The sequence below is a fragment of the Arvicanthis niloticus genome, chromosome X (genome assembly GCF_011762505.2).
Source record: "Arvicanthis niloticus isolate mArvNil1 chromosome X, mArvNil1.pat.X, whole genome shotgun sequence".
Classification (NCBI taxonomy): domain Eukaryota; kingdom Metazoa; phylum Chordata; class Mammalia; order Rodentia; family Muridae; genus Arvicanthis; species Arvicanthis niloticus.
Genome location: NC_047679.1, coordinates 28,656,592 through 28,683,621, shown reverse-complemented (window position 1 = coordinate 28,683,621; position 27,030 = coordinate 28,656,592). Strand labels below are relative to the sequence as shown.

The 27,030-nt window shown below is 39.7% G+C and overlaps 1 protein-coding gene across 5 annotated transcripts in view; it reads left to right on the top strand.

Annotated features, from left to right (window-relative positions):
- Window positions 1-3,131: 3,131 nt before the first annotated feature.
- Window positions 3,132-27,030, top strand: part of Phka2 (phosphorylase kinase regulatory subunit alpha 2) — a 79,727-nt gene continuing 55,828 nt past the window's right edge. For 2 of the 5 annotated variants that reach the window (XM_076918749.1, XM_076918751.1), the window contains exons 1-2: window positions 3,132-3,890; window positions 22,979-23,137. In XM_076918749.1, coding sequence (XP_076774864.1) covers window positions 3,813-3,890; window positions 22,979-23,137 — 237 coding nt within the window. In that variant the 5' untranslated portion in view covers window positions 3,132-3,812. Of the gene's footprint in view, window positions 3,891-4,407; window positions 4,526-22,978; window positions 23,138-27,030 lie in introns of all 5 variants that reach the window. The other 3 variants (XM_076918750.1, XM_076918748.1, XM_034486257.2) reach the window with 3 other exon arrangements.

Genomic DNA, 27,030 nt, shown 5'->3' with positions numbered 1-27,030 from the left:
CCCAAAGTAATGTACATACCAGAGTGCACCTAAAAAGCACAAAGTCAAATGCCCTTCAGTTCCCAACATCCTTACTTTTTGTATTATATTTCATGTCTGGTCCTTAAGCTAAATTCTCTTGGTTATTTGTTGGTTTGTAAATTCAGAGAAATAACATGACGAGGCAGAGACAGAATGTTCCTAAGAAATAGCTTCCTCTGGTTTTAAAATCCATCTTAAGAAACTGAGACTGTTTTAAGGGAGACACAGGAGCTTCAGGGGATGTCAAAGCAGTGTTCAACATCTGAAGTGTTTCCTCAATGCACTGGAGAAATTTCCGGCAGAATTCACTGGAATCATTGATGCTACCTAGGAACTCTGCTCCCCTTAATGAGCTATGCCTTTAATGAAATGGTGCAAACTGTTCCACTCAGTGAGCTGGTATCTAACATAGTCCCCTTGGAGGACGGTGTGTTATTTGAAGGGGTATTTCAATGGAGAGTTAATTTACTGAATGGCATACTTACCAAGCACACTTGTTTGGTGTGACTTTTGTCTTTTTAATAGCAATAAAAGATGATTCAGTTTATCTCTATCTCATCTCCTCCTTGGAGTCTGAGGGACAGAAACCAGGAAAAGCTGAGTGAGTACAATAAAAACATACCATTGGGACTGGAGAGATAGCTCAGAAGTTAAAAGCACTTGTTGCTCTTGCAGAGGACCTGAGTTTGGTTTCCAGGACCCACATGGTAGCTCACAACCATCTGTAACTCCAATTCCAAGGGATCTGACACCTTCTTTTGATTTCCACAGGCACCAGACACAAACATAGTAGATATACATGCATGCGGGCAAAATACTCATGTACATAAAAAATGAATATTTTTAAAAAAGGAACAAAATTGGGTCAAGAATTATTAGGAATATATTAATTTATTCCTCACCCTCAGTTTCCAGATACAACATCAAGAAATAAATTAAATAAAAAATCAGATAAAAATTAAATATATATTCACATGGAATATATAGCCTTAAAAATAATATTTTTATTATTTGAGAATTTCATACAGTGTCTTTTAAAATCATCTTTACCTATATATCCATATAGCCTTGTAGCTCTGGCAGGCTTGCCTCAAATTCAGGACCTTTCTGCTTCAGTATCCACAGAGCTGGGATTATAAGTGTGTATCACCATTCCTGGCTTTAAAATATTTGCTTGTAAAATGTATTTAATAGATATGTTCTTCACTGTGAAGAAACTCTTATAGTCCTCGGTATGTCCTCTCCTTGACTTTCAATCTTATATAGCTTCAAGAAGCTGGAGCAGAGACAAATTTAACATTCTTTTACACTATTGTAATGGGAAATGATTCCAGGTCAGCTAAACTAAATCGTTACAAAAAATAGTTTAATTTGGTTAATTGATTACTTTCGGCAGGTTGATTAAGAATGGACCCTCTCTATTCAGAGATGGGATATTTTACTTTAGGGTCAAAAGGCATGATATCTCCACTTTGGATGCTGCCCTCTAAGACAGATTCTAAAGTTTCCAATGAGAACACAAGCCATCCTAAAAATAAGCAATGATGCCAGTTTTTACATACAGAAGAATATATGAAATATCCAGTAAAGGTACAAATACAGATTACTAAAGGGATTCAATTATGATAATTGAATGCTTATTCTCATTTACTCCCTAGACCACAGCATGGTCCATGGATGTACACTGTGCACTGCTTCATAACTCACGCGCCATTATTAAAACAAATTTTAAAAAGAGTTGAGAAAAGAATGGTAAGAAGGTATGAGAGGAATTGCCCAACATACAATATATACATATGCCAAGGCTTGAAAAGAACGTTTAAAAGTATGTGAGCTGGGTGTGGTGGCACATATTCAGAATCTCAACTCTTTGGATGCTGAGGAAAGAAGTATTGCTATGAGTTTGAGGAACAGTCTGGATATACAATATAGTTGAGACTAGCCTAGGCTACATGACAAGACTACTGACAAGATTCTGTCTCAGAGAAAAAGTAGGTGAGCTGATAGGGGGTTGGGGACTTTAGTTAAAGACCAATTATATGGGTACTCAAATAAGCATAACTAATTTTCATTCAATCAACATTGAGCCATAAACACATGTACAATTAAGTCTGTGCCAGCCATGGTGGGAGATACCAAGCTATTTCAGTAAGAAATTTATAATCCAGTTAGAAAAATATGCCTGTTTAAAATGTAAATAATACACTATTTCCAAATGGTGATGAAAATTGCTGTGATTTAAGTGCCATTCTGAGTCAAGTATGTGCTAAATGTGCTTGGCCTTGCTATATTACAAGGGATGAGGCTTATCCCAACAGAGAAAAACAGTAAAAGTCAAACAACTGAAACAGAAACACAAATGTCTATATAAAGCAGAAATGGAATAAAGTGTAGTTTGAACTGACTCGTTGTCCCATCTTTACTGAAGAGATTGCTATAGGAATTCAGAAAATGGGAAAAGCTAATAAGGGAGTGGGCTGACCTAGTCTTTAAGGTAAAGGTCGGTTTCGGACAATGAAATGGGTCAAAGTGGAGAATAACAAAGTGCTTGTGGAAGCAACTACATTAAAACAGCTGCCCAGTCAAATTTAGATGTGGGCCAGATTTTGGTGGACAATGAAGACTAGATCAAAGAATGCGGTCTGTAGTCAGCAACCTTGGCAACTAATGGATGCCAATTTTCAAAATATACTATCAATGGACTGTGCAACTCTTCCAGGGGCTAAGGCCAGGAGCCACGGGTGCCAGGAGTGTATGTGGAGGACAGTATTCAGGCCTCCTTTTCTTGCTTTCAGTGCTGAGCTCCACTTTGGGGATTCTGTCCTCAGGTGAGGCCTGGGACAGAGCGGGGCTATGACAGCAGGTCATCTGAAGGATACCCAGGCGGTCCAGCCTCTCTCTAGTTTCAGGTGGGTTTGGCGGCCCCCGCTCAGGAGACCTTGTCACTGCCAACCCAGAAAGAGGACTTGTTCTCTGCTGAGATCCAAGTTCTGCAGGTCTCTCGCAGGCTGCCCCATTTTCCTTCCCGATCAGGCCCCGGACGAGGAGGACTCCAACTCGTGGCGAAGGCGGAACCGGGGCGGAGCTGCGAGCAGATCGGCACCGCCCCCCCGGCGCGTGCCTTCCGGGCCGGGACTGCACGGGTTCCGCTTCGTGGTGCGAGCCGGCCTGAGGGGTGGTCTCCGCACCCAAGTGGCCGCTACCGAAGGACTCTGCTCCTTTAGCCTCAGCTGCGGTTGGAGGCAGGTTGAGGTAGGAGGAAACTCAATGAAAGAACTGAATTTCCGTTCGGAGTCCAGCTCCCCGCTGCTCCCACGGGACTTCCTCTTTAAACCGTCTCCCCTTAGGCGGAGACTTGGAGAGTTCCGCTCCACGCGGGGGGCGGAGCCTAGTAGAGCTTGGGTGAGCTCCCAGGCAACCCGAAGCCACCTCCAAAAACAAAGGGGTGCCATAAAGGCCTTTCTCTCGCCGACGGCTCATTCCTGGGTCTGTTGTGCGTGGCGGTGGGACTAGAAACCGTCCGGACTGCTGCTGGCATGGAAGAGGCAGGGCCGCGATAGCGCCACCCCCGTCTCCTCCCCCGCACCGCCCAGCGGTGCGAAACTCTGGTTGGCTCGCCTTGCAAGTCGTACTTTGGTTCTCTCAGTTTGAAAACTGACCTCCTCCTGCTCGGCCCCATTTGGAGAACTCATTGAAGCTGAGTGTTTTAAGGACCAGGCCAGCTTGGAGGCGGCAACTTTGGGGTTCACCACCTTGCAGGTCCAGCTCCGTGGCCTGTGAGCGTGGGCGAGATGCGGAGCAGGAGCAATTCTGGGGTCCGTCTGGACGGGTACGCGAGGCTGGTGCAGCAAACCATCTTGTGCTACCAGGTAAACAGAGACCAGCCCAGAGAACGTTCTAAACTGCCCACTGATATAACTCATTCTTCCCAAGACCTCTGTCACTCATGAGAGTGACACCTGAGAGCTTGCATTTAGTTAAGAGGTTTCCGATTTTAATCCAGTTCTTGCTCTGCTCTCCAGTTGTCACCCTCCTCCCTTAATGATATCCTGCTCACTTTACTCACAAGTCAGGCTTTCTGGTTTTTGAACAGCTGACGCGGCTGCTTTGCAGAATTCTTAGACAGTTTTTCCTCCTTCCCTCTCTCCTCCTTCCCCCTTCTCCCCCCTCCCTCCTCCTCCTCTCCTCTCCCTCCTCCTTTTCCCCCCATCAGAACACGCCCCTGGATGTCCTTCCTCACTGCCTCTTTTGGGTGAAAGAAGTATGTTAGGTTGAACAGAGCACACTGAATGAAAACAGTAAACTCTACTCTGGGAACAGTAGACAGGAGTGAAAAACTTCCAAGGCTTGAATCTGACTGGAGTGTTACTGCCCCTCCCTTGTTAGAAACCCACCTGAGAGGACCCTATGACCCCGCTCTGGTTGCTACTTTACAGTCACCGAAACTTCTGGGCACATGGCAGCAGCATCAAGGGGTCCTGTGAAAGTGTGCATATAATCTCAGGTATGAATATGCCTGCTATGCTTTGTGCTTGGCAAAAGTTTTGTGTGAGTCCCCAGTGTAAGACCACTGAGTTATTTTTGTTCAGAACAAAGACAGCAGCTATATTGCTTGCCTTCAGTCAACAGCAGCTATTTTTAGGGCTTTCGGAGTCAGAGAAGGAAGTAGCAGTTGGTGGTTTGAAGCTTGACTGACCCATGGTCGTTTTCAAACCATTAACCATTTTTTTCTTTTTTGGCTAATTTTCCAACCTTGGCCCCTCACTCAGGAAGAATTTATTATGTATCTTTTGTATGCAAGACATTGTACAAACTGCTTTGCCTACATAAAAAATGAATAAATGGTGCTGTTGGTAGTGGGGCTTAGTAGTAGTTTACCTGGTATTTCTCAACACCATGGATTGGATTGCCTACCCTGTGGAAAAAAATGGTCATAGCACAGTGAATTTTATGAATAAAGTATAATAAGTTCAGTGTTTCTTGTTTTGAAACACTTTGGGACCAAATGTCTGGATTTGAAAAATCATATGCATACTATAATAGCCATAGTAGTCCAGGCAGTAACCCTTAGTTGCATCCAGTATTAGTTCTGCATTGGAATATATTCACACTAAGCAGTAAGTAAAGACTACAAAAAGAGTTTCACATTAGACCAGCTTATCTTTGCCACCAAAAGAAATTTCTGCAAATGTAGGAGAAACGTTTTCATATCTTAGTGGCTTTGAGGATTGCTCATAAAGGACTGTAGTGTTTGAGGAAGACACCCCTTCTCCCACCCTTCACTCCCACTGCCAAGCCATATATGGCAAGGAAGGAGTTTTGCAAGAAACAACATTCCAGTTGAGAGTTGAAAAGGGACTAAGTTGATAGGTAGGTTCCTCTTTGCTTTTACTCTTAGAATGTAATTACACCTATAAAACGTTTTAAAAATCCCAGTAGTTTCTATATTACTATGATAGAAAGAACTGTAAAGAGAATTGTAAAGAGTCCTAGCTGGCCTCAAACTGACAGATACCTACCTGCTTTAGCCTCATGAGTGTTGGCATTAAAGGTGTACACCATGATACCCAGAGCTTTCTGTTTATCCTTTCTGAGTTAACACCTTCATCTGTAGAATGAGAATTGGGTTGTTATTTTTTTTTAAATGAATGTCTAGTGTATTCCTTGGGCACATTGTGTGCAATCAGTATACAGTGGGTGCTTTTGAAATAGACCACATGTTGTTACTTAGTCCTTTCATGACCATTCTGGCCCAAGATGCTCCCAATCCTGGAAGACTTGATACTGCTACTAATTATTTTCTGGTCTTTGGACATAATTATGTGTTCTACTGATGTAGTCACATCCTAAGTACAGAGACTTTGGTACTTCTTTCCTATTCATTAAGCAATGTTTCAGGCTCTTTATAGGATTATCCTTCCATCCTTGTTGAAAAATACTTCCTGTGGGTTCTGTGCCACCTTAACAGCACAGCTATTGGTCCAGGCTTGTCATTGCTCAGGAGCAAAACAACCACCAAAGCTGCAGGGTTGGACTTTCCTCCCCAGCATTTTAATGATTAAAGAGCAGCTGTCTAACCTTTTAGTTGTATTTATTTTGGGGGTAGTCAGTGAAAAGGCCCTCATAGTTTCTGTCTTTTCCTCTGGATAACCAGAATACTCCAGGTAATTCTACTGGGAAAGTCTGTGAACCTGCAAGTAGACAATTACATGCTTCCTCATCCAGTGCTCCCCTGCACCTATCCTACTGCAACTACTATTCAGTTGTAGAGGCCTAACTTGCTTAGGGCCTTGTCATCTTTTCTGAGTGATATTAGGCAGGTGGCCTGTGTTCTGTGGTTTTTTTTTTTATCATAATAAAAAATGGATGAACTAGGTTTCTGTAGTTTCTGCTATATTGTGCCATCTTCCGTAGGTATGCATGTTTCTGACACATTTTTCAAGTTAGTTCTTATAAGCTCTGAGCTCTATTTTTATTTGATTTTTAAATTGAGATCAGTTTATATTGGTTTCAGAGGTTAGACATCATTTCATAAGAATGCCAGCTGATCCTTATTCTTCCTTTTAAATCCATAGTTTATTCACATCGTCTAGCATGTCCACTAATCTGTCCCTGTATCTGTAAAAGAGAAGAACTTTTTCTGTTATTTACCAAATATAGAATACTTGGCTATTATACATTATTTGAATTTTAAGGCAAAAAGGAAAGACCTATGTCTATAAAATAGTCATTTAGCAAGTTTCATTTTATGAATGTACATTCTGAGGAGTCTCTTCAGAAATGTATTGATGTTTAGAAAGAAATTTCTAGATTTTTTTAGCCTAGATTAAAAAATGTTGATTGTTAATATTTCTTCAGTAATGGGTTTGTTTGAAGACTTATTAATATGTGTGAAGTATGATATAGTGGTAAGAGAATATGAACCAGAAAATAACCAACTTTGTGTTCACTATAGTTACAAATTATCAAGTATTCAGAAAAGAGACTAGGGCAAGAACTACATTGTGATTAGTAACAGTGGAATTTAAACTGAAAACAATAACATAAATAGAACATGGTTTATGGAATAAATAGCAGTAGTAAAGACTAATTGTAGAAGAGTTAAAAATAATAGAATGAAGTCTAGGAAGTAGTGTGACAGGAAACTGAGAAAAGACTGGTGTTAAAGTGTTCTGAGTCTTTTATTGCCTTAGAAGAGAGTGTGAAGGAATTGTCATGTCTTTCAAGTCAAAAACTTAATTACCAATAAAATAATATAAACAAAGGGCTGATAACATAGCACAGTTGATAAGGTGCTTGCTGTGCAATCGTGAGGGCCCCAGTTCAGTTGTTAGCCCTCATGTAAAAGCCAGATGTGGTGATACATACTTACAACCCTTACAACCCCAATACTGACAAGGTGGAAATAGGAAGATCATGGGGGCTTGCTAGCCAAGTTACCCTAGCCTAGTCAGTGAGCTTCAGGTCCCAGTGAAAGATCTTGTTTCAAAAATCAAGGTGAGCACTGGAAAGATCCCCAGAGTTGACTTCTGTCCTCCACTTACACTAGCACATGTGTAAATGCACTCACACAAATATGCTCATTCACCTACATGCAAATAATAATAGTATGAATGGAATATAAACCTGTGTTTGCCCACCCTATATCTTTTTTTCTTTTATTTTTTGAGATTATATTTTTTCTTCCAGTCCCTCTCATATACCCCTCCCAAATAATAGAGAAATAATGAAAATCTAGTCACTCAAAGAGAAGAATGGAAGAGTGCTTGGGCAGCCAGGAAATAAGACAGAAGCATTATAAACATTCTAAAGGATGATAGAAGCAACAAGGAGGTCTAAATGTTAATAAGTACATTAAGTGTAAATGTAGGGATAATTTCTTATGCACTGTGTTGAAGCATCATCTGTCAATAAAAATGGCCAGTAAGCAGCAGAGAGGAACTCTGGGAAATAGAGTTGGAGAATTCTGCCCTGGACTTGGAGATGGACAAATGAAATTGAGGAGTGGTAACTAGCCAAGTGGCAGACATAGACTAGAGTTAATGGATTATATAAATTCCAAGCCAGTTAGGGAATGAGCCAGAGCTTATGGTCTAGGCATTAATTCATAAATATGTCTCAGAGTCATTATTCTGGTCACAAAGAAGCCAGGTAGAAAACTCACAGCTCCATATAAATTTTTAAAGCCATCAGATAATGGCAATTGTTTAAAATGTTTTCAAAGGTACATGTAGTTTATAAACAAAATCTGAAACAATATTGAAAGGTTGAAGTTAATGTAGTGGGCCAGCTAAAAACAAATGTAAAAAATTGATGTCATTGAGCTAATATCAGAGCAGACTTAACAATTCTTTCAAAGATATGTTATTAAGGATTAAGAATATAATTACTAGATGACAAAAGAAAATTCACAGAAGAGTATAGTCAGTTTAAGACCACAGGCTACTAACAACGAAGCTTTAAACTATATAAGACAGAGTTTTGTCCAGTTGTTGGAGCAGTTCACAGATCCTCAATACTAATGGGAATTTTTAAACAGTAATAAATCAACCAGGGACATAGATAACAGATAAAAAACCAAACTCAATAACTAGAACTCCATTTCCAACCTATAGAAAAGTACGTTTTTCAGCTTTACAAGGTGTATTTTTCATAAAATGGTGACAATTGCAATGTAAAGAATTCACTTAAAAGACTGAAGATTCAACTGTATGTATAATATATTTTTTATCAAAATTAAGAAACTAAGAGAACAATAATGGTTACTAAAGAGACCTGCCATTCCATACCCAAAGATATGTTCTGAAACCTAACCAGATCACTTTCAAACATGTCATGAGTAGAGAAGGAATTTTTTTTTTGTCTGTGTTGGGTTTTTATTTTTTTTTTTTAGTTTTTTTTTTTGTTTGTTTTTGTTTTGAAATTGGATTTCATGATACCTAGGCTGGTCTCAAACTCTATGTAGTTGTTTTAGGATTTTTATTGCTTCAACAAAACACCATGACCACAAAGCAAGTTGGGGAGAAAATTTATTTGGCTCACACTTCTATTTTACTGTTCATCATTGAAAAGGTAATCTAGACAGAACTTCAAATAGGAAAGGACTTGATGCAGAAGCAATGGAGGGGTGTTGCTTACGGACTTGCTCCTCAAGGCTTGCTCAACCTGCTTTCTTTGTAGAACCCAGAACCACACGGCACCACCCACAATGGGCTGGGCCCTCCCCTATCAATCTCTAATTGAGAAAATGCCTTGCAGCTGGGACTCCAAGAAGCATTTCCTCTCTGATTACTCTAGACTGTGTAAAACTGACACAAACCCAGCCAGTACAGTAGTTGAAAATGATCTTGAACTCCTGGTCCTCCTGTCTCTGCCTCCTAGATGCTGAGATTACAGGCATGCACTCCACCATCCTTGACTAAAAATGAAACTATAATGAAAATGATGAAATAGCACTGAATCACATTAAAAAAACACTGAATAAAAATGTATAAGGTTCAGTTAAAATGGAGTTTGAGCCATAAATAAATATTAGAGCCATAAGTAAATATTAGAAAAGCTTAAATCCTTAAATATGTATGATAGAAAAGCAGGCAAAACTTAGTAAACTCAAGATTGAGAAAAGAACAGCAAGGTGTACCCAAGAAGATAGAAGAAATGATAAAAATTGAAACAAGGATAGAGAACAGTAAGAGGCTAGGGGTGTGGCTCAGTTGGTAGAGTTCTTGCCTAGCATACACAAAGCCTTGGGTTTAATACCAGCACTGCATAAGCTGGGCATGGTAAATTAATAGGCATTGTAAGAGTAATCTAGAAAGCACCTTTTGATTCCTTCTGTTTTCTCATCCCACTTTTGATGGAGAACATTTTCTAATGAATGAGATTAGTGAACTGTCTCAACTCTGCCTCCTGATCAGTTCCCTGCTTTCCCTCTTGGCCTGTTAAGGGTCATACTATGAGCTAAAAAGATAGTTTAATGGTGAAAGTACTTGGTGCACAACTGTGAGAACAAGACTTTGAATCCCCAGAACACATTTGAGCATAGTAGCCTCTTCACAATTGTTTTGTTTTGTTTCGTTTCTCGGACAGGGTTTCTCTGTGTGGTCCTGGCTGTCCTGGAACTCAGATATGCCTGCTTCTGCCTCCCAAGTGCTGGGATTAAAGATGTTTGTCACCACTGCCTAGCCTGTTTGTAATTCTCATGTTCAAAAGATGGAGTTGGGATCCTGTATTAGTTAGGGCTCTAAAGTCACAATACTTACGAAATGTGTCTATATATTAAGAGAAATTGTTGAAATGACTTTAAATGTCTGCAGTCCAACTAATGCAACAATGGGCAGCTATAAATGGGAAGTCCAAGAATCTAGTAGTTGCTCAGTCCCACAAGGTTAGGTGTTTCAGCTGGTCTTCTGTATAAGCGGGAATCTTGAAGTAGGTTCCAACAGATGTGCTGGCAAGTAAGTGCAATCAGGCAGAGAAGAAGAAAGCCTTCCCTCTTCCGTTGTCCTCATGTAGGCCTCCAGCAGAAGGTATGGCCCCGATTAAAGGTGTGTACCACCACGCTTGGACATAAGCTGTTCTTTACTTGGAACTTGCTCTGTTCCAGGCTGGCCTTAAACTCAGAGATCTGCTTGCCCCAGTCTCCTGGATCTAAGCTTTTCATGGCCTCATGAGGATCCAAAATAGCATCAAGTCATATCTCTCATCTCACAGTAAAAGAACCACAGCTGACAAGATCAGCATCATCCTTTTTGTAAGCTGAGAGCCATCATAAGTACTCTAGACCAAGTTTGTCAGGACCAAGCTAGGGGTGTGTAGATGAATAATTTAAGTACATCAGATTGCTGTAAATAACAAGTGAAAACTGTGTTTCTTGTGTGTGTTAAAATGTGAGACTTGAATTAGCTGTTTCTTTAAATATTTCACCAAGTTTACTTCTGCCATGTTTCCCTTGTTATTTGTGCTTATATTTTAAATAATTTAAGGAAGTGTAAGACTCTGGGTATCACTATGTTGCCTAGGCTGGTCTGAAACTCCTAAGCTCAAGTGTTCTCCTGCCTTAACCTCTCTATTAGCTAGAGTTCTGTAAGTGCACACCACTATGCCTAACTTGTCACTTATGTTTAAATGTGACTATTAATAGTAATATGACATAAAGAGATTACCATTAATGTTCATAAAAAGCATGTAAAAAGTGGACATAGACCCCTTTGAATATTTTGTGAAGGAAAAATATTCTGTCCTCTCTTGAGAAAACTTCACACACAAAAAAGTTTCAGGAGTCTCATGATCCTTTTTGTTTCTGTCTTTCCCAACAAAGTCCATTGTGGACTCCTAGAAGATCCTTTGGAGACCTCAGATCAAGATCCCCAAAGATGTTATGGAGGTAGAGGAGGAGGATCATGAGTTCTAGTCCAGCCAAGACTACTTATCAACACCCTATCTGGGAAAATAAATAAAAACATAAGAGTGGTATGCAGCGTCTCTGTCCATTGAACACAAAACTGAAATTTAAGACATAAAAGTTGCTATTGCAAATGCCGGGATCAAATAATGAATGGTGTCTACATTGTTCCTATTCTGGTAGAACTTTGCTGGCTCTGTATCCAGTAATCCATGCATACCTGAGACTTCATGTATCGGCCACAGGGCAGCCAATATCTCCCTTGAGTGTGAATGTGTTACATAAGTTAACACAACACCAAACTGAATATTGACATCTCAGTAAACCCCCTTTCTACTACAGTGACTGATGAGAGAGTAGCAAAAAAATTAAAATCTCCTAAGAGAGTGATTAATCATTTGATAGAAGTTAAGTGACCTGGCATAGTTCCTGTACATTTGGAGGCATCTAAGATGAGTAATGGGATCTGGAATGAAGCAGCTGTCTGAAGTATGTGGCTCCTGACTCATGTTTGTAAGACTAGAGGGGGAGGAACTAAATAAGCACACAAAAAAGTGAAGATTGCATACCTCTGGTATGTTAGGTAAAGCAAGAGGCAGCTACACGAAACAACTCTATGTCTGTCTGTCTCTTGCCCTGTCTCCCTCTAGCACAATGAATGCATTTAATGAGTTTTGAGAATTTCGTGATAGGATTTTCTACTTTTCCTTGTTTTCTTTACCAGCATGTGTAATAAGTCGTGTATTTTCAGCATTTATTCTAGTCCCTTCTTAGTATTTGAACTATACTTTCCTCCCTCAGAACTGAGCAAGAGAGACACCCATGCACATGCACACAGTGAGTCCTAAGCCAAAGAAAAAAAATGCCAAAGATAGATTGTATTGAATCCTCCAACATCCTTAGGAGAAGGGAATTGATAATTTTGCAGTCAAGGAAGTCTCCACAGAGAAGAGAGCATGAACATGTGTATAGGCCCAAAAGTTCCAGAATTACCCAGTGGATTTGAGGAGAGCTAAAGAGTGAATGTCAGGTGATTGAAAGAGCTAACATGTGGCTTCCTCTTTCTCTCTGGAGGCTGTTGGCCACCAGCATGAGGTGACAAAAGGGGCAGAGGTGGAGGGTAACATTCGGATAGCAGTGAGTAGGATGGAATGACCTACAGAGACTGCTGCAGGGAGATGAGGCTACTTTGTTTCAAGGATAGGGTATATAAGGGCTTTGGGGGTACAGCTGGAAAGGGCTAATTGGTCATAACATCACGTGAGTGGGAAGGGCTGACTGGGTATAATATAGCACCTAATTATGATGCAGGTAGGGAGCCAGAGTAGTATGTGTATGTTGAGTTATGCAGTTTTGAAGAGAGCTCTGTCTGTACAAGGTCATTTTTTACACAAGGCCAGCCAGCTATGTTCAGGAACACTCTCCAAAGACAGGCAGAGACAGGGAAGCCCCACTAACAAAGGGAGTCCCCCATTTTGTGCCAAGCTCAGAAAGCCTTCCCGGTCATGGGGGAATGCTACCTTAATAATGAGGTTCCCCAACATCTCCCTCTGTTTTATTTAATAATAGAGAGGTGTCATCATGGATTTCAAATGCCTTTGAAGAGTATCAGAGGGATCCAGGGCCTGATAGTGGACCATAACTTGGTTGGTGGTAATTCTAGAAACGGTGGTTATCTGTTGTCAAAGAAATTGTATGAGGTAGGGAGGAGCAAGCATCAGAATAAAACATAGCATAAGGGCTAATGAGGGATAACTGCCAAGAAAACAAGGGGTTATTAAAGGAACTTAATTGTTCAGTGGGTTAAAACCTTGAGAGCAGGTCTTTACCGAGTTTTCGAGGTTTTAGCATTGGTCTCAACAACATTTGATTAATTTGCATAAAAGCAACATACTTCCCCCAATATCAAGCAAGTTCCCCCATGTTCAGCAGTTATTAGATCTAGCGCTCTCCTGTGTTCAAGCAAAACCCCAGGAGAGAGTTCATCTGTTGTTGGAGAGATTCAAGGCTGTCAGTTGTAGATGCTGTCACATGATCAAGATTGTCTCAAAAGTCTTCAGCCAGGTGATGTGTCTGGATGATCCAAGGGAGATGGCAAGTCCTATTCCTGCTAGGAATGAATGAATGAATGAATGAATGAATGAATGTCTGATTTTTAGCAGTAGTGCTACCTCCTCTTCCTCAAAGAGATAAACCTGTGAAATAATCACAATGTGTGCAAAATCCTGGCTGGGGGATATTTATTCAAGGGATTATCTTTCCTTTACACCAAAGAAAAGAGGGTGATAGACAAGTCAAGCTGGTGACAAGTCTGATTGGTAGCACTTTGGTTGTCTGTGGGTGTAGGCCTAGAAGATAGGCAGAGGGATAGTGTAGATATTTGATCAAAAGGGAAAAGTCATGAATGTTTGGACAAGCATCATGCCTTTGGTTGGCATTATCACAGAAGTATTTGTGGGCACTGCAGCAAGCAGGGGGTGGGTGCTAGAGGCACAAAAGTAACAAAGGCATTTGGGTGTGTGGTGAATGGGAGTAAGTCAGCAATACTGAATGTATTGACTCCAAGATGCTATTGATTTTATTTGTTCCTCCCCCTGGTTTTTTTTTTTTTTTTTTTTTTTTTGGTTTTTGGAGACAAGGTTTCTCTGTGTAGCCCTGGCTGTCCTGCAACTCACTCTGTAGACCAGGCTGGCCTCAAACTCAGAAATCCACCTGCCTCTGCCTCCCAAGTGCTGGGATTAAAGGTGTGTGCCACCACTGCCCAGCTGTTCCTTCCCTTTTGTTTCCTGTAGTACAATGTTATGATGAATTAATATGGGCTTAGCTGTCAGTTCAAGTAGTCAATAGATATGAAGGTCAGCAGAGGGGTTGGTATCAAAGGAGAATAAAGTTTATTCATCACCCCATTTTCACCATTCATTCCAAGGCTCTCTAGTGATTATCCAAATGTGGTTAACATTAAGATCTTTAAAGTGGTATATATCTGTAATATGAGTTGTTCCATGCTTCCCTATTTCTAACTTACAGGACCAATAGGGACAACCCACATAGGTATTAATATCCTTAAAATATGGTGTGTCAGATTGTCAGAAAAGCAAGCAAAGGAAGGAAAAGGAGGCAACCAGTCCTCAAGTGGGGAATGGTCAGGCAAAAGTACTACTATCCTTTTGAGGAGATACAAACTCTGCATGTTCTGGGAGTTGATGTTGGGACACCAATAACACTAGTTTGGAGTGGCAATATAAATGATTTCAACTCTGTAGACACTGGAGAATTTTGAGTAGGGTAGCAAACAAGATTTTTAGATCTTTCTGTGACTACCCTTTATGGAGGTCAGATCATAAAGAACTAGTAGTATAAGCAGGGACAACACCTAATAAAGAGCTTTTTTAGTTTTGAATAGGTGGAAGAAAGAGAATGTGTATTCTCCATGCTATATGTTGACGTTTATCTATGTGACCTCACTCAGTGGAATGCAGACTATTATATGTTAGTATGTTGATGTCACTCACTATCAGGCGCATGTATAGTCTGCCTTACTGTTGGCTCAGTCTTGCATTAACATTGAGGAAATTGTGCTGCTTTTTATTGAGCCCCTCTTACTGATCTCATCTTGCTTCAACATATCATCAAATAAAGTTTTTATGGTGTCTAGTTCAGCATGTAGACATTTATTGTTGTGTTTGTCAGGAAATTTTTCTGTTGCAGATGACAAAAGCTCACCTCAAATAGCCTTATAACACAAATGAGAGTATATTGCTCAAATAATTAAAAATTGCAGGAAGTTGTTCTGGATTTAGGCATGGCTGGATTCAGGAGCTCACAGGATTAAAATTTTACATTGCATGGCTTTGTTTTACTTTGAATGGACTTTATTCTCTTATCAGTCTTAGATTAGGTATCTCTGTCACTATGACATATTGGGAAACTTAAACGTTAAAAGAGGATTATTTTGACCCTAGTTTCAGAAATTTCAACCCTGTAGTCATAGCTCCATTGCTGTCAGCCTATAACAGCATAGTGTATTATGGGAGGAACAAATATCAGTGGAGCTAGCTGTTTACCTCATGGCTAAGAATCAAGAAAAAGGGGGAGAGGTGCTCATGTCCTAATATCTCCTTCAAGGTCTTAACCTCAAGAACCTAACTTCTGTTCACTAAGCTCCACCTTCTAAAGGGTCTATCTTCTCACAGTAATACCACAGATGATGATTTTGTTTCTGTGATTAAAAAAAAACTGGCTAAAAGCAACTAAGGGTGAAACCATTTTATTTTAGGTCACAAAGCCAGGTTACAGTCTATGCTAACAGGGAAGTAAGTCAAGGTAGCAAGAGCTTGGAATTCTTAGTCACATCACATCCATGGTAAAGAGCAGAGAAAAAACCAGATGTGTACAAGCTCACTTGTGCTTACTCAATTTCTCTACTCTTAAGAACAGCTCAGGAGCCAGGCAGTGGTGGCGTGCACGCCTTTAATCCCAGCACTTGGGAGGCAGAGGCAGGTGGATTTCTGAGTTCGAGGCCAGCCTAGTCTACAGAGTGAGTTCCAGGACAGCCAAGGCTACAGAGAGAAACCTGTCTCGAAAAAACAAAAAAACAAAACAAACAAACAAACAAACAAACAAAAAAGAACAGCTCAGGAGCCCCTGCCTATGGAAGGATGTATCCACAGACTAACCCAATGTAGACAGTGTCTTATTGAGATTTCCTTCCCAGGTAATTCTAGATTGTGGTAACTTGACAAGGATAACCATCACAATTGGGAATTGAGCTTGCCAGTATGAGTCTCCTAATTCTGGAAGCTACTGTGTATGAAGAAGGGAATGGAAGTTGTAGGGAATCGAACCCAGGGCTGTATGTATGCTAAGGAGGTGTTCTACTACTCTGCCACATCCTGCCCTTCTTCTGTTAAGACATTAGCTTTGTGGTATTGGCACTCCCACAGTTAGTTGGTTGCTGTTAAAAGCTACCTGTTTTAAAGTTAAGTTTTCTTATACATAATTATGAGAGCAGACTATGTCTCTGGGTCACAGGGTAGCTGCTGGAGTAGGGAGCAATTTGGAAGAGGAGGGAGGCACTGTGTAAAGATTTGTTGGGATCCTGAGGGTGGGAGTATACGTGTAAAGGGAGCTGAGTCATTTCAAATGTGGGAGTGATGGGTAATAAAATTAGTTCAGCAAGCTTTATTAAACACCGGAGCCCAATAAATAAATCCTTGTTGAATTCCATCTAGTTTGGTTTAGTCTTTTGTCCAAGTTCATAAGTGTTCTGCAGTTCTAGTGTTAGCTCAGCATCCATATTACAGATCTTTCCTGCCCCTCCCTTCACTCACATACCCTCTGAGGAGCAGAGTACGTCACTGTTTCAGCATTTCTGTTCTCTTATGTTGTTAAACTCTATTCCATCCTTGGCTGCTTTTGAGAATTGTTTTGGGATTGCCAGTAGCCAAGAAGACTGTGTAAACATTGTTTCTTAACTTGGGTGAAAACTTTATCCTTTGTCTTTTTTTTTTTTCAGACAGGGTTTCTCTGTGTAGCCCTGGCTGTCCTGGCACTCACTCTGTAGACTCAGAAATCCGCCTGCCTCTGCCTACCAAGTGCTGGGATTAAAGGCATGCTCCACCACTGCCCGGCTATTCTTTGTCTTTTACCAAAACAAAAACATAGTGTTGAATATGTTTTAAGAGTATATATACCAATCTAGGTAGTCATGTACCCTGGCTTCCCTGGTCACTCTCCAGCATTGTACCCTGACCCCCCAGTTAAATTTCCTGCCTCTTCCACCTCAGCTTCTGACCTGCAAAGGTACTAGTTTACCTGTCTCAACTCTGAGTTGAGCAATAAGCTGTATCTTACATTTGAAGCAGCTCCCTGCTTACCTATATTTCTACTTCTAAAGCAAAACCCAATGTTCCCAGTTCAATCATTCCTGTAGTTCATACTATGAATGTCTGACTGGCTTCTTCAGGGTCCTAGAAACTCAACAGAAGAGCATGCATGCTAATGAAACAATCTCTAGTCAATGGTAAGCATCTAATGTTAGCTGGGCATATTACAGGTATTTGTACAAATAATATGTGTACTTTAAATATCTTTGGAAAATATTTCATTCTATAAGTCAGTAAAGCCAGCACATTCATTCAGCACATATCTAAATAGGCCAGGTTTCACTAGAGCAGTAAACATTATCTTTAGGATGCCTATAGTACAGGATTGAAGTATAAGATTACATCAGAAAGCTAACCAGTGTACATGGTCAGAATATTCAATATAGTTGAGAAGGCAAGCTGGTCTGTCAGTATGAGATTTCAATTGCAGTCCATTTTTGCCTGTTGTTTAAAAGGGCTTTCCCTTCTCCTTCAGACTATTTTTAGGTCTTTGTCAACTGCCTGTGAAAGCACACAAAGCTTGGGGGCTGGGGCTGAGGCAAGACAATGCTGAGTTCTAGATCAGCTTCAGCTACAAAGTGAGACTCTGGCTCATTTTTTAAAGATTAGTAGTATTGTCAGTATTGATAAAAGGGAGTACCCCCAGACCTTCTTTATAAATTACAATGGTGGTTACATGGTACTCACTGTGAATTCTTCTCCTGGCAGTGTATCTTTATCTATTACCTCAAATTATGAGTACCTAAAAAAGAAATAACATGAATAAAGGCTGTTTCTTTCATTAACATTAAGCAGTTATATTTCACATATATCAGAACTATTCCAAAGTGCTTAATACATATTAATTTATTTAATCCTCACAGCCTCATGAGATAGAGGTGTTGGTATAATCCCCAGTTTACAGAGAGATACTAAAGTCATTTATTCAAGGTCACATCTGTTTTTGTGGTAGAGTTTTAAACAGACTGTCTAGATCCCGTGCTCTTGACCTGATACATGGAAAATTATGTTAATAGTGCCTCATTGAAAAGTAATGGGAAGTTAGCTAATGGAAGAGCAAATCCATTGCCCCTCCCAAAAAACAGAGAAATAAAATAAACCTAAGAGTGGCAATGCAGTACCACTTTACACCCACTAAACTGACATGAAGTTGAAAATGTTAAAAAGTTATTTACAGGAGGAATATTTATTTTAAAAATACGTATACATAGAACTTGTCGATAGCCATTATTATTTTTAGAGTTACTTGCAAATATTATACTGAATGTTGAGATACAGAGCTGAAATTGGTTATCTTTAAGATGTTAGCATGCCAGCTGTGAATTAAATTGATGCTGAACCAACCATCATTCTGAACATCAAGCAAAAGCCAACATTATAAGATTTGTGCTCTTCACTCTCTAAATGTTAAATGAAGGCTTAACCCCAAAGTATGTATATACATCAGCATGTAGAGTCTTTACTAAGGTAATTCTGATTCAAGGTAAATTATGCCACAATGGTGGATCCTGATTATAGATTTGATCTGGAAAGTAACCTGCAAATTCATGTATGAAATCTTTAAGAAGCACTGTTTTGTGGCTATCTTTAGATTATTGAGGGCTTCTTGTTCAAGTTCCTTCACTTTTATTGTTGTTTTGTGTATATGCTGAAACCATTATCCCCATTGAAAGGGAACTGGGGTGGAGACCTCTAGGATGTCATCAAATTGTGATGATGAAGCCCATTTGAATAAAATTCATCACTGTTTAAAAGACAGAAAACCCACTGTTGAAAACATTTGCTATAAGGACTTTACTGCTGTACTTTTGTAGTGGTAATAAAATTCCTGAACTGTAAATGAATATCATAAGGGTGTGTCCCTGCATGCATTATTGAGTGTATCTACCATAAAATAGTTTGCAGCTCCAAGCTCTTAAGTTTGAGTTATTTCAGATGATTACAGGGGAATCTCACCAGTTTCTGTTGAATGAGCGATGCCGGGTGAGCAGTGATCTTATGATTCCTGTCATGAAAAACTGACACTCTCTAAAAAAAGTTTCTGTGTGAGCAAGAATTTATTCCAAGCATATGTATAGGTATCACTTTATTGTAGTATTTAATATATGCTAGTCAGTTTAATAGCACAAAGAAAAAAGGAAAAATATATACAGGGTTGTTATGTGGACTGGGTTTATCCAATTGGTAACATGAGCAGTAAGCAGCACACCAAAAAGAGAAGGGGAAAAGCTAATATAGCCATATGAATCTAGCTACATATTTCTATGTTGTTATATGAGGGTTTGGTTATAATGAAGTAGTTTTTATTTGACATTAGATTTTTCATATAATATATTCTGATTTTTTTTCCTCTCCCCCAACTCCTCCCATGTCCTCCCCATCTCCCCAACACCCAAATTTAACTGAAAAGCAGCATATAGTTAAAATGATCATATCACAAATGTAAGCCTGACCTAGACAAATCTATCCCCCTCCTCTTTGTAATGTGCATTTGTCTGTGTCTGGCAGATTTATGTCAAATACCCCCACATTTGCAAACCAGTGTCATACAGAGAGCCCAGACCTCTAAAGAAATGGACCCATTTTGGGTTGCTCACAGGACTCAATGGGTGGAAATGCAGGTGATATGGGACAGACCATCCCCAACTAGGGAAAGAATGTAAAGACAAAACTTCTAGAACATCTTTATTAGAAAGGAGAGCAGAACCTGGCACAACAGAGTATCTACAAGTCTGTGGACATCTCAGTTTTTATGATTCACACTGAATGGAAATTCCCAAATGTTGTTGCATAATGCATCATGTTTTATAGATTTAAATCAGTGAGCAAATCAGAAAGTATTCTTTTTGTTGAGTGCAGTAATACTCCAATTTTTCATGGATTCTGTGTCTAGCTTTGACTGTGAGGATCTCCTAAAACATCCAGTCTGTTTCTCTGTATTTGAATGAGTAGCACAGACAATCTAACCTTAGATGAAGATGAACTAAGGTGGGGATTAACGAAGCAGAATAAAAGACATGACATTTAGTTAACAGGACAGTGACATTTTATAATCTAAACCACACCTGTCACTCCTTAGACTCAAGCTTAGTGGGCATTCCAGGAAGAGGTTGATTTCTTAGGATCTCCTGATGCCTTCCTGTCACAAGCTTACCCAAACAGGCCTCAGAACAGATAAAACTGCATATGCTCTGCATATAATGTTGGTGATTCTAAAAAATAGTGTTTCTTTTAGATTCAGTAATCCACTATTGAAATAATACTTGCACTTTCAGCCCTGGAAGACTTTGCTATCATTGACTTTAAAGCCATTAGAGTTGTCAGCTGGAGAACTATTTTAGTGCATTGAATGTTGTTGCTCCTGCAGGTAGTTTCTGTCAAGTTTTAGAAGTTTTCATACAAGGTATAAATTGGTTAAAAGAGAAAGCCAAATATTTAATTTCTTGGGTGGGACCATGTGAAGCGCTGCTAACATTTTTTTTATCTAATATTTAGGCAGTATCCTTTCAAAATTACCCATTAGAATTTTTTCATGAACCTTCCTATAAATGATATAGTATCCTCTGAATAACAGTTATTGTTGGTTTTTTTTTATGCTTCAGTTGAACCCCAAGCCTCATGCGCATGCTAGGCAATGTACTTATGAGCTGTCCATTTTGTTTAACTTGCTCCTCTGTACTGGCTGGTTTTGTGTCATTTTGACACAAGCTACAGTCATCAGAGAGAAAGGAGCCTCAGTGGAGGAAATGCCTCCATGCTGTAAGGCATTTTCTCAATTAGTGACCCGTGGTGGAGGGCCCATCTTATTGTGGGTAGTCCTGGACTTTATAAGAAAGCAGGCTGAGCAAGCCAGTAAGCAGCGCCTCTCCATGGCCTCTGCATCAGCTCCTGTCTCCAGGTTCCAGCCCTGCTTGAGTTCCTGTCCTGACTTCCTCCATTGATGGACTATGATCTGGATATGTAACTTGAATAAACTTCCCTTTCTCAACTTGTTTTTTGGTCATGGTATTTTTGTCAAAACAATAGAAACTCTAACTAAGACACATATCAGTATCAAGCAAAGACCCCAGACCTCTAAAGACATAGAACCATTTGGATGGCTCACAAAAACCAGTGGTTAGGAGCACAGGTAATATATTAAGGTGACAAGTAAGACATGTTTTTTTTTAAGATGGCAAGGTTCTAATTGTAAAAGTATATTTTATTACATACATATTTCTTTGTATATTTGCAGAAGTCAGCTGACTTCATGTGACTCATTTCTTAACCATTTTATTTGTGGGCTCGGAGGTTTTTTTTTTTTTTTTCTTTAGAGTTGGCTTTAAAAATACTGGACTGGGAGGACTGTCTGGTCTGGTCCAGTGAGAAAAGAAGCACCTAACCCTTGAGAGACGTGAGGCCCCAGGGAGTGGAGAGGTCTGGTGGGATGTGGGGGGGCATCCTCTTGGAGACAGGGGAGGAGAAATGGAATGAGGAACTGTCAGAGGTTGAGCTGGGAGGGGGATAATGACTGAAGTATAAAAAAAGATTGAAGAATAATAAGAAAATAATTGGACTAGGCATATAGCTCAGTGATAGAATGTTTGCCTAATATGTCTGATGTTCCAGGTTGAATCCCTAGTACCCCCAAATATAAATATAAATAGCTTCATTGACATATAATTTACTTACTATACAATTTGGTTTTCTTTAAGTGCACAACTAGTTTTTAGTATAATCATGAGTTTGTACATCATGATTTTAGTATAAACATGAGTTTGCCACAATTAATGTTAATCTTCTTTATAAAGAAAAGAGAAAACCAGGCTGGAGCGACGTCTTAGTGGTTAAGAGCACTTGTTCTTGTAGAGGAGCCAGGTTCTGTTCCTAGCACCCATATTATTTAAAACCACATGTAACTCCTGTTCTAGGGAATTTAGCATTCTCTTCTGTGGGTACTAGGCATACACATACACACATGTATATGTATATATGCGGGCAAAATATTCATATACATAAAACAAAATAATTTTTAAAAAAGAAAGGGAAAATGTTTTATTCATTCATTAGTTGATACCTGTTCCTACTCTTTATCATTTATAAATAATGTTGCTACAAACATTTGTGTATAACTTTTCATGGGAAGGTCCAAACATTTTGTTGATTCTACTGCCTTTGTAGAACAGATCAGTGATACCACAGCTAATGAAGGTTCTCATACACCCTTCTCCGTAGCATCTTCTGTTCAGATGTGTGAAGTGTCTGAATTGCAGACATGGGAGCTGGAGTCCGGACAGGCTTGGTAGCTCTTCTGCCCATATAGAGTTAGGAGATGGATCAGGGCTCTGACTACAGCTATCTTACTCCCAGGTTCAGTGCTCTACCAATATGAAGGCCAAACAGACCTGAAAAGCTTGTACTACACAGATCGGTAAAGCCTAGTAGACCTTTTTTGTTTGGTGTTTTTTCTCTTTTATCCATCATAACAGTGTGGTCTGGTCTGAAGGTTTATAAAAGAACATAAGAATTAGAAAGTTCCTTATTATATGAGTGAGGCATCTATCTGAGGTACAGAGAAGAGAAACTTCGATCTCTCTCTGCTCTCTGTGCTCCTCCATAGGTAAACACTAATTGTATGAGAGCTTTATGAAGGATGATGCTAAGCATTTTTGTGTATTTTCTCAACTAGAACCCAGTCACTGGGCTGTTATCAGCCAGCCATGACCAGAAGGATGCCTGGGTACGGGACAACATCTATAGCATATTGGCTGTTTGGGGCCTGGGCATGGCCTACCGCAAGAATGCTGACCGTGATGAGGATAAAGCCAAGGCCTATGAGCTGGAACAGGTAATAGTGACTGACACCAGTGTCTTGTCTGCTCAGTACCTCGTCCTGAACTAGAGAACACATGAGGAAATCATTGTATTGTAGAACAATTAGGGTGCAGGCTACAAAATGCTCTGTGAAGGCATTGGGATGGTTGAAACCACATCTTTATCTTTGTGTTTGAGATAATACAATGGTAAAATCACTAATCACATCAAATGGGAAACATCCAAATTTCTATCCCCAACATGTTAATATGCCTAAGTAGTTACGTTTTTCTTATATATGTATAAAATATTGTAAATTAATGTGATTGTTTATGAAAAGTTGATGTATGGCCATCTACCACATGTACCAACTCCTCCCGTTGGGTACCAAATGAAAAAAAAAGAAAGAAAAACAGCTGATGTATCAGAGCTATATATCCCAAAGTGTATGCTTTTCAGAGTGGTACCATTCCAAAGAATATTTATCTTAATGTTGTTGCCACTGCTTAAAGCAATTTGAAATTTCCTTTAAAAATGCCTTTCTGTTATGAAATATAATGGGACAAGAAGTATCTGGTGGGCCCATGCCAAGGGAAATTACTCCATGCAACAGATCTGGTATAAGGGGGTTATTTAGAGAAAGGGGGCATGAGGATCTAGAGAAAGGGTTGGAGGCAAACGACCAGACAGATAGATAGACCAGACAGGAGCAGAGCCATGAGGGCAGAAAAGAGGATGAACACAGAGAAAGGCAGAAAGGGGGAGGACACAGACAGAGAGCTGGGGTGGCAAGCAGAGCAATCCCTTTATATGCCACCTGCACCTGGTAGTGGCAAGTACTGGTGGCAGATGATGACATAAGCCATTGTTAGGTCCCTGGGAGGAGCATAGTGGAATTGTCTGTAAGCTAACACTTTCTAGTTTGCATCATTCTATGAAATCAGTTTTATTAATTCATATTCATCCTTTAGATTTAAGCCAAATTGGTATTATTTTATTTTTGTGCCTGTGTTATTTGCTATATAGCTCAATGAAGGTATTTTATTAAGGTTTCCAGAGTCAGACGATGGATGTTAACTCAGTGGTAAAATGCTTGTCTGGCATGCTAATGCCCCAATACAGGAAAAATTAATTTCCAAAATCAGAAATCATGATACCAAATAAGACAATTACTATGGTAAATATTCTATTCTGAGCTCCGGAGATATTTTCAAATGTTTTGAGTAATAGTGTTCAGGTAAGTGATAGGTTATTTCTTCACAGCTGGTGAAATGAACCAATTTAAGCCAGATTAGATTTTATTAAAGGCAGGTTTATTGGGAAGCTGCTCTTGTGTGAGTTCACTAGCCCCAAGGATTGAGGCCAGGGAAGTCGCCATAGGGAAAGTGGAGCGGAGAAAAGACAGAAAGGGAGCACAGAGAGAAGGAAGAGAAGGAGAAGCAAGAGAGAGACCACAGTGTCTGGATTATACAGGGAGGAGGCTCTGGGGGAAGGGCACTGTAGCCCCTGGGCTGGAAAGTTCAAGTGTCAGGGCTAGGTATGCTAGTAGGGACTGAGGGATGCTGAGGGAACCTGGGGGAGGCCAGGTCTGCTTTGGTTTATAAAATATGCACCTCAGTCACACCCCCCCCCCCGTCTGAAACCATACAGTAAGGAACACTGAAATATAAAACTATAATTACCTTGGCATGAGAATATTTGAGATTTATTTTTATAAAGATGGAATAATGGGAGATGGTAATTGAACTCATAGCCTCACACAAGATAAGCACACACTATACCTACCAACTAAGCACCTTGGCCCTGGAATTTATCTTTAATCCATATATTCCTGGATAGTGTTCTTAGCTACTAGATGATTGGGCCCAGGAAAAGTTCTTACAACCCAGTATTGCTTGGTTATAGTAACTAGAATGGTCATGAGTGATAAGCAGCATACGGGAAATTTGACAACTATGGAAAAGTTCAGAAAGGAAGCTTATCTTTCTTTGTTGTGGGAACAAAGTTTAGATTTGACCAAGGCTTATTAACTGAAGTGATGAAATCACTTAGTTTTTGAAGAATATAAAGGTTTTTAAAATTCTGAATAAAAATACTGAATGCTCATCCAGAAAGATGGATGGATGGATGAGTGAATCAGTTATTTGCTGTTATAATGATTTGATATCAGGTATCTTACAGATCCCACCTTCTTGTTCAGATGACTCACAAATATTATATTTTCTGGGTATGAAAAAGTGTGTCCTTGTCAATTGCCCTGTGTCAGTTGTTATTTGGAACCTACAAAGCCTAGCTTACCGGATTTGTCACTTTAAAAGAAAGGCAAACTGCCAAGGGGAAGGTTGAGTAAGGAATGTGGCTTTTTGCATAAGAATGAACAGGCAGCTGGAGCTGGGGCAGAAGTACTAGCCAAAAAGCAAAAAGGACCTGGAAGGAGTTGGGAAGGAAGCAGGCAGTAAGAACCCCATGGAGAGAGGGAATGGGGGATAAGTCAGGTTAAGTTAGAAGCTGTTGGCCTCAGCAAAAGGCCAACAGCCTTAAACTATACAGATGTCTCCATGTCTTAATTATTAAGCCTGAAGCAGGATCATGAAAAACGCCACAATTCTCCCTCCCTCCTTCCCTCCCCCCCCCACAGGTTGATTAAATTTTCTATTCCTGTACTGAAACCCAAACAGACCACAGCGTTTCATATTTAATGTCTTTTCCTATTTGATATTTAGTTAATAAACTAAAAGGTGGAACCAGGCAGAGTGGTATACACCTTTGATTCCACTACTCAGGAGGCAGAGGCAGATATATCTCTGTCAGTTCAAAGCCAGCCTGGTCTACATAGTGAGTTCTTGAATATTGAGGGCTGCATAGTAATATTCTGTTACAATAATAGATAACAAATATTAATGGAAACACCACCCTTTATTGTGGAAAATAATAATCACTGGGCATCTTCAAGTAATATTCAGTTAGGGGTACTAGGGGCTTGATGAACATAGTCTTTCATTGTGTGATATTAGCTCATTCATTTGGGGACATTTAAGGACTCTGGTCCAGATCTTTAAGTTCCAATATTCTTCACCTCTGTCATTGCTATGATTAGAATACCCCTAACCCCACATTTCCAGATGTTTCCCCCCTACAGGGGATTGGCAGTATCAGTCCAAGTTGGAAAGTGTTGCATTTCTTCTTATAGGAAATAGGTTGGTTTTTTTTTTTTTTTTTTTTTTTTTGGTTTGAGGGGAAGTCAGTTGACAATTGTGTATATTGTCTACACTGTAAGAATTATAACAGTGCTAAGTTTACCTTTTATACCTCAACAGAATTTATAACAAAAATTTGAATTATATTTGAGAATCCTAGTACTTTAGAGGAGGAAGGATCTAACTTGCAGACTTTTCACTGACCAGGAACTTTCAGGCCCTTTTACTCTGCTATCCCCTAGAAGGCATGGGATGTGCCCATGCCTGTAAGTAGAAACTTTCAGTCCATGATGTCTGATTATCTAGGCTCTGTTTTTCTCTCCTCCTTGTCATCACGGAAAGTTAAGAAATGTTACTTCATCTCCCTCAGGCTCAGGTTCCTCATCTAGAGACTGGGGTAAATATACTACCCATCTCATAAGGCTGATGCTGGAATTCAAAATAATAGACGTTAAGTGTTTTTCATGGTGTCTGGATGTGATGGCTAATTAATTAATGTAGTGTTATTATGATTAATAATGATGATGTTGGTGATAGTAATCAGTTGCCATATTATTAATAATCACATCATTAAAAAACCTTGGATACCACTTGTATTTTGTAAGAAATTTGCTTGATGGTCCAATAATGGTGTCACAAATGGCTCTTTTGGCAAAATAGCATTACTTTTGGACAGACGTGGTAGGCTTAATTGGTCCTTAGTATAACAAAAATAAATTACTAAGAATGT